Source organism: Elaeis guineensis, chromosome 2, assembly GCF_000442705.2.
Source record: "Elaeis guineensis isolate ETL-2024a chromosome 2, EG11, whole genome shotgun sequence".
In the NCBI taxonomy this organism is placed as follows: Eukaryota; Viridiplantae; Streptophyta; class Magnoliopsida; order Arecales; family Arecaceae; genus Elaeis; species Elaeis guineensis.
The window spans coordinates 103317928-103331320 of NC_025994.2; the positions used below are offsets into that span (position 1 = coordinate 103317928).

Below are 13393 nucleotides of genomic sequence, written 5' to 3' on the forward strand. Positions count from 1 at the left end.
TAGACAAAGCGTATCAAAATTTATTGAAATCATAACTTTTCATGAAGATAGCACTTGATCCCAAGTCATGATCCCTAGTAGCTTTACAAATTGAATTAATTGACACGAATGATACATGATATGCCTTAGAACCATCCAACATTAATGTGGCAGACCAATCAACGAGAGCTCACCATGAAGCCTTTGACCAGTAAGTCAAAACTTGCTACACGACTAACCCCAAGGACATGCAAAGAGCATTCTCTCTACAACTAGCGTTAGCTTAGTCATGATCATGAATGGTTTCCATAACCATGCAATGAACGAGCAAGATGCGAATCAAGATGTGCAGATGAAACACCTATCTGTCATCTTCGGGATGCACAATAAGTTAATAAAAATGACAGATCCATGTGCCTGATTTTTTTAGCAACAGATGCCAACCCTGACCTATATAAACAACTCTCAAGAATCCTCCAAGTAAGGATGCTCGAGCTCTTTTATTTTCTTGCATTGCTACTTTGCCACTCTTATAATATCTCTATTATTTTTTGAGAGTTTGTTAGGCTTCAAACGGTCTTCTATCGAATGCTTTTTGGTAAGAGGACTTTCCTATCTTTGCTGTTTCAGCTCAGATTTAATGTTGGAGCAAATATTCGATTAAGATCTTCACCATTCAATACCATCTTGAGCACGATCAACATTGAAGCCATCACCATCTGAAGGCAGTAGCCACCAAACCATCATCTCAGAGATAGGCCGTGGTCTTTAACCAATCTTCATGGTTTGAAGAGCCAACCGTCCAAGCACTCTAGCAATCCAACCAGCTCGATGCCTTGATCAAACTGATTCTCAGTAGTAATAATAGACATTATAAATTATGTTCTAACACCCATCCCTCAAAAAATGATGAAAACCAAGAATGCAAAGTGTACCTTGATAGCTTCTAGCTTATAATGCAAGACATGAGCACATGCATGTATAGGGAAAAAAAGCACCTTTCTTGATATTCACAGAAGTGCATATGTTTCAATTGTTGAAGGAATATTGCCTGAATAATGAGAAACATTTGAAAAGGACAATGTATATTTGACAAAAATGAGATGCCATTTTACAAAATTCTTACCATAATTTCTATGGTTTAAGTTCCTTTAATTCGAAAAACATGTAAAACTTATGGACATGTTTATTGGAGTTAATGACCATTTGCTTGTCGTACAATAGTGATTTAATTATATTTTTCTTCTCAAATATACATAAAATCAGAGTCTCGGAATTGATTTAGATATATTCGGTTAGACGACTAACCGGTAAGTATTTTAAGTGAAAAATATTTCTGGATTTTTATGATGTGATATGATGAAGGAGAAAAAAATGTGACCTAAAGATGCTCCAAATTGAAAGAGACAATAACAAGGTGTGCCTACCTTTTTTTCTTTCTTTCTTTCTTCTTTCTTTTCTTTTCTTCTTTTTTTTTTTTTTTTTTTTTTGAGATATCCACGAAGCTAATCTCCATTTTTTCTACCCTATACCCATCCTCTGGGTTGTATCCAACTAAAATCAAACTTCTGTCTCCTTGTCCAAGCGGAAAAGGGTGATATAGCCAGACAAGTGCTCAGGGTTGCGCCTACAAATAGTATGTTATCTATTTTCTAAAAAAGAGAACAATCTTCTTTGAGATTCCTCGAGTAGAAAATTATAAAGGGCGGAGATAATAAAGAAGCATCGCAAAGTATTTTTGAACTTCATAAATATTTTGACTGTTTATATTTGAGGATAGGTTTTGTTTATTTATAAATTTTAAGTACATATAATAAATTATCATTCCTATGTCCATTTTTGTTGTTCTTTCCCTTTCAGTTACTTTTACTTGCGTCTGCTCGATTGTGTATATTAACACAATCTCAAGTAAGATACATATGAGTTGCCGTGTGCATTACAAATTAATCAGACTTGTAGCTCATTTCATTGCTCAAATTAATTTGTCAATTATACACTCCCTCAACATGAAATTGAAAATCTGAATTTCATGTGCAATAAGAAATCAAATGCCATGTCCTTGTTAACTTTAAAGCTGCCACCAGATTATGATTAATGAACTTGCACCGTATTCAAATAATATTCAAGAGATCTTCCAGATTCTTGATCAAGAAGATACTGATTTACTCGAACATAAAGGAAAATGTGCTTTAATTATCAATATCTGTTTGACTTTTGCGAAGGCTTTGTTTGAAGTTACGTGCGTATGGAATCTTATGTTTATAAGTTCTGATGGATTAAAAGGTACTGTTCTATTTTGATGGATTAAAAGTTAGTCTTATTGGTGGGATATATTTTTTACATTTCAACTTGAACCAGAGATGGTAGCTATTTCCTGGTTATCAAATGATACATAGCTCAATATAATCAGAGCATGTATTACATATAATATAGTCATTAAGAAAAGAATATATATCCTGTATACAGGGGAAACCGCAATAAGAGCATTATTTACTGGTTATAACTGAAAGATATGTATGAAGATTTATGGCCACAATTTGGTACTTCTATTCACTAAACAAATAAGAAAAGCCTCAAAAACAAACCCACAGAAGAATGATATGCTGTCTATCAAGTTAAAATCACCATGCTTGAAACTTGAAAGGAAGAAATGAAGGGCAGCAAAAATTCTGATTTATAAAATATGTCATTAAAAAAATAATAAGGTCATCATTCTTTTTTTCATGCGGGCACATGCATCTACCTACTCATACTAATGGAATGAAACAAGATGCAAAAGCCTGCTTTAGAGATTGGCAAAAGGTACAATGTCACAGAAGATTAGCCTGATGTGATAATTGTTCAAAAGGTGAAGCCGTGGACGATGTATACTTATTAGTAGCTAAGCAAACCTTGGGAGCATTGCAAATTTAGTCCAATTAACCCATTATGAACCAAAAGAAACCAAAAGAAACCCACCAGCGTACGTATACCGGTTGCATTATGAACTTGTTTGTTTTTCCAATTGGGCTGCCCATTCCCTCTTGCTAGTGGTGTTTGGTTAAAAAAATAATAAAAAATAAAATTATAACCAGATTACCATCAAAATCCAATCCGATCTAGTTGTGCTATACGATTAGTGCTTCTTGATCGGTAAGGTTATAGGTCGAATCCAAAAGATTGGATTGAGCCTGAAAAGGTAAGATGAACCTACAAAAAAAAAATGTATAAGATGAGCATAGAAGGTTGCCCGATTTTGTTCAATGAAACATTCTTCAATGCCTAAGTAAATTAAATCTCGAGAGAAATGGTAGATAATTGAAAGAGTTGTGAAAAGAAAAGTAACACAGTATAAGTGTATCTAAAGGTCTCATTGGTATGGCTTATGTAAAATGAGAGTCGATGTCAACTTTTGGGAAAGATGAACATATACTTGAATTGCTCGGTAAGCAATAACTATCTACATATTATGCACATCGCGGGGCTTAACTAAATGGGACATATGTTCATGGGTTGATTAGTAGTAGCTATCCATTTGGTGAATTTTAGTTGCCTTTATGATGCATTTAGTGGAGGTCACATGGAGAGCTTCCATTAATCGGTCTGCTTATACTAACAATGGTTAGATCCAAGGCTTATCACTTATGCCTCACTTTCAAGATTTGGAGAAGTCGGTCTAGACAACTTGACTTAAAAAGTTTTGTAGGTCAAGCTCTCTAAGCCGAGCTACTTAATTAGGCTAAGCTACTATCAAGACTAAACTATCCAGACCAAGCCATCCACATTGAACTATCAAGTCCGACCTATTCAACAGGCCGAGCTATCGACTGGTTCAACGGGTCGAGATATCAAAGCCAAATCACATACCAACAAATTATTCTACAAAAAGGAGTTCATGACACCAAGTATGATAATCCTATTATTCTATGATGCTCTAATTTTTTTTTATTATTATTATATAAATTTTTTTCTGATTTAAATATTAGAGGGCCAACTAAAACTGACCCAAGCCGTGGGTGCAAGTTCAGCTATGCTTGTTGGGCCCTCCCGGACGGGATTTAGGCATCAGCAGGCCGCACCGTGAGCCAGTCTCCTGCACATTAGTCCCAATTGTATTATGATTTTTTTTTTTCCTTCCTATCAAAAAAAAAAAAAAAAATGAACAGCAAAATAACTGAGCTGCTGCCTGCTGGTCATTATTTTGCTTTTGCAAAATAACAGCAAAAATGAACAGCAAAGTGCGGCCCCACCATCCGTCAGCAGTTGTATTTTTCTGACAACTGGGACCCACACCACCTTATCCTCTCACAGGATCTTACCGCGACTCTATTCCATACCAGCAAAATTTGCATCAACACTAGAACAAACTATAATATTTTCGTTTTCTTCCGGTTTTAAAGAAGAAATGACCGATACGGTGCCCACAAGATTACCACCCAACTAAGGAACGTCCTGGAATCCGGATTGTTCTCGGAGGTGAGGTGAGGTGATTGCTTCCTCCCACTGAGGGCGATGGGGATAGCCTCCTCTATCCTCCCCTTTCGGATAGCTATACTAGATATGGAAATTACGCCTCGACCTTAGTGCAGTAAAGCTGGCTCGACCTCTTCCCAGAACTGGAAAGTGGTCAGTGGTGATGGGTGGACTAGCCCCCAGAGGAGTGCTGGGATTCCTTGTGATGTGAGAGGGCCCCGTCACTAGTGTGCATGAGACACCACCCGGCTTGTCAACTTGTGTGAAATGTGAGCCCTTGGGATATAAATACGTGTGCCATGTCCCATCACCTCATTACCACCCTCCCCACCCCCATCCCGGAGAGACTCCAGGGAGAGCGACCTCCACAAATATCTGGGCCTGGAGGAAGATACCAAGGTGGTTGGAAGTGGAGATAAGGGACGGAGGGCATGATTTAATGCGAAAGCCCATAGGATTTGTCTCCCTGCAACCGTGGTCTCATCCACATCAGCCGCGGGCCAACTACCCAAAAGGGGTAGCGGGAAAAGACAACACCAAAAGGCCTCTGCAGGGCATCAATTCTGTGGTTTGTTCAGGTCTATTCCCATTTCAACCCAATAGAAGCTCAAGCCTACCTTCTTTTCCAATCCGGCCTACCTTTCTTCCATCTATAGCATCCACTTCATAAATCTTTCGCGTATATTCCCTATCCTCTCCATCTCTCCCCACCGCCTTTCATGGGAATCGATGGACATTGCGAGAGATCGATACATGGGCAAGAGAAGATTTAATTAGCTGCCGTAAAAGGGGAAAGAAAAATAAAAGGCAGGCTTTATCAAAATGATATTACTGAGGCAACGAATGGGGCTCAATGTAATTTAACAGTCAGTTTCCAGACACAGCAAGTGGGTCTGTCTGAGCCTCTGAGCACCGAAACGACTTAGACCTTGGGGATTATTATAGCACCGTATATATGGTTGAAATGAGATGTTACCATGTTGATATGTGGTAAAACGAACATTGTAATTTCCTCCCAAGAAAGAGATTAATAAAGCTCAACCATTTCGTACTCATGACCCGGAAAGGCGCAATACTTGTTACGTCGTTACCTTGGTGTAGAAGGAAGACGGGAAAAAGAAAAGCAAAAATGATTTGTATCATCTATAATTTCCTAGTTTGTAGTTATTATAGGCTTCAAGAGGGTTCAAATGCATTGCCCAAATCTCAGACATGCTACTCAGAACCTTTGCTATGAAATCCCCCATGCACTCGTCCAGGCTAAAGGGATGTCCGAAGGGTTTTTGGATTCTCATGCTTTCAGAATGCGATGACAAAAGAAAACACTCAGTTGCATGCGATAAAAATAAGTGCGTTCTCCAGCACTATATTCAGACCATATAGACAAATCATCACTTCTATATATCATCGAAATACATGGTAGCGGAGGCAAGAAGAAGCAGCAGCAGCAATAATTCTTGATATAGATTTTTCACAGAAAGATAGAGCCCTGAAAATAAATCTAAGCATGCTTATGTTCTTCTTTCATTTCTAGTGTTTATTCAGACAAGTAACTTGAATACCATAAGGATTTCGTTCCCCGTCCTTCAACTAAGCATTCATATACGGACGTTCTGGCATTGGAAATAGGCATAGGTGATGGGTTTCCCCACTTATGTAAAGAAGAAACACATGTAGCACCAACATACAGTGATGCGTAAATGTACGTAAATTTATATCAAAGCAAGGTTTATATAATTATAGTATACAATCTACAATATATACTAAGAGCAAATCTCACCTGAAACTCACTGAAACAGCTCCACTCACAGAACCTTGTCTGATTTTACTGCAGAATCGAGACTATATACCATACCTTTGTGTTTATAAACAACTAAGTGCCTTTCGAAAGATCACACCCGAATCTCTGGTTGCACAATCCGATGGCAATCACTAAGCCAGGGAGCCATCGTGGACCCTAGAGTTGGCACGTGGCCTATCCAGATATGGGGTTCTAGCATCAGCAGCTATACCGCTATATCCACCCTGTGTGCATGCATCGATCTTTTATGGACATAATAATAGTTTAAGCAGAAATCAATACACACCATGGGAATTTTTCCTATTAGGAACTCCAGTTCATGCCGGAGAGTTGGTATGGCTGCCGGAAGATGGCACTGCCGTCCCCAAGCGAACTTAGGATCGTTTGGGGTTGGTAAGCCGTGCCCTGGGGGATCTGATTGAGGAGAGCAGTGATCGTGTGGCCGCCATGGTTGTTGTTGCTGTTGTTATTGTTGTTGGTGGTGGCGCTGCTGTTGCTGCCGCTGCTGGTGTTGTTGTTGGTGGTGGTGCTGTTGCCGCTGCTTCCGTGGTTGCAGCCTTGGAATCTCTTGGTTGGCGGTGGTGTGCCCATCCCTCCATCGCTCCAGTATGGGGAAGTGAGAGGACGTTTCGGGGCGAGTGTGCCGCTGTTGGTCTGAACGGTGGAGAGGTCCAGCTTGGCTCTCGGGGCACCGGCAAACTGGGTCATGGGATTGGCAGCCAGTCCATCCTCGGTGGTGAGCAGCCCCTCAAAGAAGGTCTCGTCGTTGCCGAGCAGTGCGGTGTAGTTGTTGGGAGCTCTCTGAGGTTGAGGCCTTGGGTTGGTCTGCGTGCCGATGGCTCGATGTGGTGTCAGTGCTGGAGGAGCCAGCATGCCATCCATGGAGTCCTCCTTGTCACGGTCCGTCAGCCTGCCGTTATTGTTGCTGCTGCTGTTCTTCTTGTAGATCCGGCATAAGACCCAGTCATCTAACTGAAAAATAATAATAATAATAATAATAATAATCACGAGGAGAAACCTAATAGAATAAGTGAAAGTTCTGTGCTGTCCTCTTTTATCATGGGCTGATGCATGCTGTGCGTGCAAGGGTGGTGTCATGCCATGTAACCTGGGACTGTTTTAGTTTGGGTTGATAGGACGTATAAATCTTGAAATTTGTGTCAGAAGGTGTCAAGACTGCAAGCGGTAGAACTGTGCTGCCAGGCGGCTATCGAAATTTTACCCGGAGAGAGCCCTTCTTGCTACCGACGTCGCCACCGGGCGGCCTGGCGCTGCTGCTGGGACTGCTGTCAGCCAGCCGGTATTCATGCATGATCCAGTTGGTCTTGATCCCTTTGGGGGGCTTGCCGCCGTAGAAAACGAGGGCTTTCTTCACCCCGACCTTTTGGGTCCCCCCGGAGGTCAGGATGGGCTTGTCCGTCCCCGTCGCCTTCCAGTACCCGGACGTCGCAGCTCGGTTAGGACGCGCTCCGTTGGGGTACTTACGGTCCCTGGGGCTGAAGAAGTACCATTCCTGTTCTCCAAAGTTGGCCTTGCCTGACCGCGTGAACAATAAATTCCAGCGAGAAGAGAAGCGGTGGATTATTTGCCCATAAGAACCATTAATTAATAGAATTAATAAGACTCGAAATTAAAGGTACTAATTGGTAGAGGAGGGGAGGTGTTAGGGGATTAATTAGTAGGAGAGAGAGAGATGTAGATACCTGGGAGTTCCCAAGGGTCGAACTTGTACAGATCGACCTCGGCGATGATGGTGACGGGGAGGGGGACGGAGGCGGCTTTCTTCTTGAGGTAGTGGACCACCAGCTCCTCGTCTGTGGGGTGGAACCGGAAGCCCGGCGGGAGCTGCGGCTGCTGCTGCTGCGAGCCTGACGAGTCGGTGCTCTCCATCCTGATGACGGAGATGATGTCGAGAAGGGTGTTCGGGCGGATGGATGGTCTACCTTTTCAACTTCGTGGGTACGGCGGATGTAACGATATCCCCTGGTCCCGACGGCCTATCTTATTATCTATCGTGCAAAGAACTGGAAAGGAGACAGAGAAGAGAGAGAGGGATGGGACGAGATGGGATGATGGGGAGGTGGGAATTAAGTGATATTCTTCCATCCGATGTTCCGAAGGGAGTTTAAGGGGAAGAGGGTAGGATGTGTTGAGGGGGGGGGGGTGGGGGGGGGGTGGTGGGGGCGTGGGTTTGGGTGGGGGGGGGGGGGGAGGGGAATACTGAAGGTGTTGGGCCGAGGATTCCGCTGGTTTACCGAACGGTCGCCGGTCATCGCGCGACGCGTGTTACTCTCCACCTCCGAGGTTTGGAGGACACGTGTTGAAATTAGGACGTGGGATGATTACCAAGTTCGGTACGGGAGTTTTCCAGCTAGATGGTCTCACAAAATTGCAAATCTCTTTTTACTTTTTTTTTTCTTTTTCTGTTCTCCTTTTCTTTACCTGATTAAAAATATTTTTTAGAAAAAAAGATAGAAAAAACTTTCCCTTCTTTTCCGCCGTCGCATACTAAATTTTTTTTCCACCGATGCATCAACCTGGGCTTTCAGTCAACAAGAAATCAAGAATGCCCGCACGATGGCTGCGCCGGTATTCTGTTCAATCACAAGCTGGTGCAGCGCGCGGTATTAACGGAGAAAACAAGCGAGCTGCCTCAGCGCCTTTTTTCTGAGGTCACGACTTTCTTGCGGCTGTGGCTGCGACGCTACGCGGTTGGGGGCATGGCCGTGATGATAATGATGATGATAAGGGATATTGACATCGTGTTACTTGTCAATCTGATCCTGGTATAATCCAAAATACCTGACATGGGGCATAGAACCGAGCAAACGAAGAATGCCTTCAATTTAATTAAGTCCGTTGATGTCCATTAAGAATGTGATTGTTGCTGTAAATTCCTGATCCAGATTGACTCGATTGGAGTTAGGCGATGACAGCAAGACGACGATGGTCGAACCTACAAAAAATATCTCTAGTTAAAATAGTTCCGACATCGTTTAAGACAGGAACTCTGAGCAGATAGAAAAGAGTATGAGAGAGAAATTACATATCTTAGGGTCTCTTATGAGCTGGTATTTATGGATAGATGTTGGTAGCTACAATGAGATGGGAACATAGGGAGTCATCTTCATCGTATTGGGTGCAATGCTCCGATATCTTTGATCAGATTGTCTATGATCCAGAGGTTGTCTTTTGCCTTATCTGCTCATCGTTAACTATTTTCGATGACCGCGGGATTTGAAAGATTGTGCAGAGTCGAGGGTCAATCTTTCCTATTGTACTAACCCAGAATGATTTCTGAGTACTCTAAGTGTGCTATGGGTTGGCTTCAATATGGATTGGTAGGATTGAAGTTTTCCTCACTTCGATGTCATTGAAAGTAAGCCCTCAGATCAACCAAGGCAAAAATCTTCATCTGTATCAATGGTCATGATTTTATCGATGGTTATGATCCATTATGATTGGTTGATCGTTACTGCACTATCAAAGTTGTAATTCTTAGCCATGTGCATGACCTGGCAACCATCAATGAGAAGTTAAGGCATGTCTCTCCAAGCTTGATGACCATCCTTCTTTGTATAAGGGGATAAACAAGGGATCCTTAAGGTCCGTTTTTTTATGGATAAAAAATTTATTTATCAATATATATTTTTTATATAAATATTTTGTAAACAATATTTTGATAAAAAAATAATTTATTTATATTTTTTTATATTTTAAAAGTGGCTTCAAAATTTGTTATGATGTACTTTTGTATTATTACTTTCGTAGGTAAGTTGCTAAAATTTTTTTATATTTCTCATGATATTCTTTATGCTTTTAGGTCTAGAAGAAATGGATGACTGAGTTATTAAATGTCGAATGATGGAGGCACTAGAAATAAGGATTGATGGGATACTTTAGGAATAAAATTAAATACTAATTTTATTGGTTGATGAAAAAATGATTTAGCCACCTTCTAGATAGATAAGATTTTCTTTCTATTTTATGAGTAAATACTATCTATAGAAAGTAACTTATCTATCTTAAAAAGTATGAGAATATAGATAAGTTAGTCAGTGGATATAAGTATGATTCTATCTTTTTTCTCTCTCCAAAAATTCTATCTCTTTCTCAAATCTTTTAGTTTTCTGGAATCCAATCGAAGAGCTCCTCGTCAGGCAAACTCTAGTATATAACTTCCTTTTCAAATTTTAGATTGACCAAGAGTCATCAAGTGAATCTCAACCCAAGCTCAAGTAGAATCATCATCAGCACTCTATTCTTTTTTTTGACTGAAATCGAAGGTAGCAAGATGCTCCTTTTTTATTGCTAGTAAAAAAAAATCAAAGTGTCATCAGCACTCTATTCACCACCCTAACTTCATAGCTTAAAGCTTAATCGATCTCACTATGATTGTTTACTAACCTCAACTCTTCAGTTGATATTCTAATGGTAACATGTAGGGGGAGCATGATCGGATTTGGACCGGTTTCATACTCAAATCTAAACCGAACCACTCCTAAACGGTTTGGTATTTTTAAAAATCAAATCGGACAAATAAAAAATTGAAACCAAACCAAACCAACATGATTTAAACGGTCTGATCTGGTTTGATTTATCAGTTTATATTATTATTATTATTATTATTATTATTATTATTATTATTTTATGATTCATGAAGATTTATTTTTTTTTACTTAAGAGTACCACCAAGAGAATTTACCAAGTAAAATGATTTAAATTAACATAAGATATTATCACTCAACAAAATAAAATTTTTAAACAAACACCATCATTAAAGATTAAAATAAAGATCTCTAACATATTATAAAAAAATAAATAATCTAGTAAGTAAATCACATAGGGTTTAAGGTTAATCAACATAAAATCAAATTAATAAATAATACCATAAATCTAAAATTATTTTCTAATGCATTAATACTCCAACATAAATAACACCCTAATCAAAATGATGTCGTTTTATTAAAGCTGGTCCGGCTCGGTTTGAGATGATTTTATTTACTCACAAATCTGAACCAATATAAATCTATTTTTTATATATTAAAAACCAATCAAACCAAATTGAATAAAATTTTAAACCAAATCAAACATGCTATTTGGTTCGGTTTCACCAATTTGATTGGTTCAGGTTCAATTTTTGCTCACCCCTAGTAGCAGGTATACATGTAAGTGCAACCCCTTTGTGCATGTGCACATTACTCTTATTCTCCCTGCCTCTCATGTGCATGTGGGTTCAATATTTTTATATCTTATCTTGATGAGTGGTTAATATCAAGATCGATTGAAAATTCAATTTATCTCAATTAATATAATAAATAAAAAATTTTAAATAAAGACTTCCTGACATCTTGATATTTTCTAGATAACATGTTGAAATCTTTACTAATACAGTAAATTTAATATTAAGAACTATATTCTAATATTAGTTTTATGATTTATTAATTAAAAATTTATTATTCTAATGTAAATATAAAAATATTAATTAATATAATAAATAAGTTGGACTAATTTATATTTCAGATTTTATTAATTTATATCAATTAGGATATAATTGGAACAATTTACATATATATACACATATATACATACGCACACACAAGTATACAAATATACATACATACGTACGTATGTACATATACACATGCATATGGATCCATACTATACTCTCCTATCCTCCTTTCTATCTCATCATTTTGGCTATTCTAATGCTGGTAGCATATCTCCCATATACTTGCCTTGTCATTTTACTTGTGCTAACAAATTTTCTGGCATACTCGTCTCCTTGGACAATGCAAGAAAAATTTTGCACAAAATAGATGACAATTTACTCTACTTTAATATAGATAAAGTTTTAACCCAACCCAAATGAGTAAGTTTTATCCGGCCCATTTAGAGTCGATAATAGAAATGGGTAGTAGCAATACCCGCCTCTAACCCGACTTAATTATACATAAGTCTTGACCAAGTGGACCCTCGGCACCATTCACTTCAAACCCAGATTATAACCTATATATTATTAGCTCATGGAGTTTATTTTGCTTCATATTTTTAGGTTCATCTATACTACTATAAGATTGCAAAATTCAAACTATCCTTGATAATTACAATCAATCATAAAAAGATTGATCAAATGAAAAGTTATAAGATACGTATTTAGTTGTTTTTCTTTTTTGCTTGATTGTTTTTCTTAGTTTAAGAGGCATTTAATTTTTCAAGGAATAATATTTTTATTTATTATTTTTATTATTTTTAAAATTTTGATTTACTATACTTTATCTCCAACTCTAGTATTTTGTTTAACATTATGTGAAATATGGAGATTTGTTTTCATATTTTATTTTTATTTGAATTGTATACAAAAGTAATGACTTTTGCAGGTTTAGCTGTCCCTGTATATCCATCCCATCCCACCCAGCCTCATCCAATCTGCACACCCTATCTTGCCCCGAGTTTGGTACAGAGTGGGTATGCGTAATGATCAACCCGACCCATACCCATGCCTTACCATCCATAAAATGCGAACTTCAGATGGATGGGTGATAAGTCCAAAGACATAACGTGAAAGTTGATACCAGCCCTCATTTTGATTGGCATGGGAGCTACAGAGGCTGTTTGTATCCCTCGACATCAACCAACACAGCATGTGGCGTCTGTCATGTCTCACAATACGCATGATGTATGGGATGTGTACAGTGCAATATAATTAGTTTTGCAATTATGATGGAAAATCGGATGGTCTAAATATTAACATGCACAACCCCCTATTCACTGAACTGAAGGCCTGCACTGGAGGATAAACATTATAATTGATGTGTTAATCACATGGCGCACACGAGTATTTCCAATCACTGGTGCTAATAGTTTTGGTATCTTTTCAGCGTTCGAAAATATTAAATATTACGGTTAATTATAGAAGTGGTGGATATACACCAAAATAGAGTTGAAAATTTTAATTTTTTACTTGTACGCAAAAGAGTCAGATAATCATTTCTAAATAAAAGAGAAGCGACATTCTAGTGGCCAACCACATACCCACGAATCCAACACTTTAATCTGTGTAAGTTTGTCGGTCCAATGAGGGGGAAAATCTATCACCTGGTCAAATATACATCTAGGCAATTAGCTAATAAAGCATCCTGCTAATGAAACTGCTCTTTG

General features: G+C 38.7%; 1 protein-coding gene across 1 annotated transcript; it reads right to left on the reverse strand.

The window, feature by feature from the left end:
- Positions 1-6121: 6121 nt before the first annotated feature.
- Positions 6122-8373, reverse strand: LOC105044790 (NAC transcription factor 25). Its single transcript, XM_010922803.3, has 3 exons — positions 7936-8373; positions 7455-7768; positions 6122-7204 (listed from the first exon to the last, which is right to left on the reverse strand). The coding sequence occupies exons 1-3, from the start codon at positions 8120-8122 to the stop codon at positions 6536-6538; spliced, it is 1170 nt and encodes a 389-aa protein (XP_010921105.1). The 5' UTR covers positions 8123-8373; the 3' UTR covers positions 6122-6535.
- Between the last annotated feature and the right edge of the window lie 5020 nt (positions 8374-13393).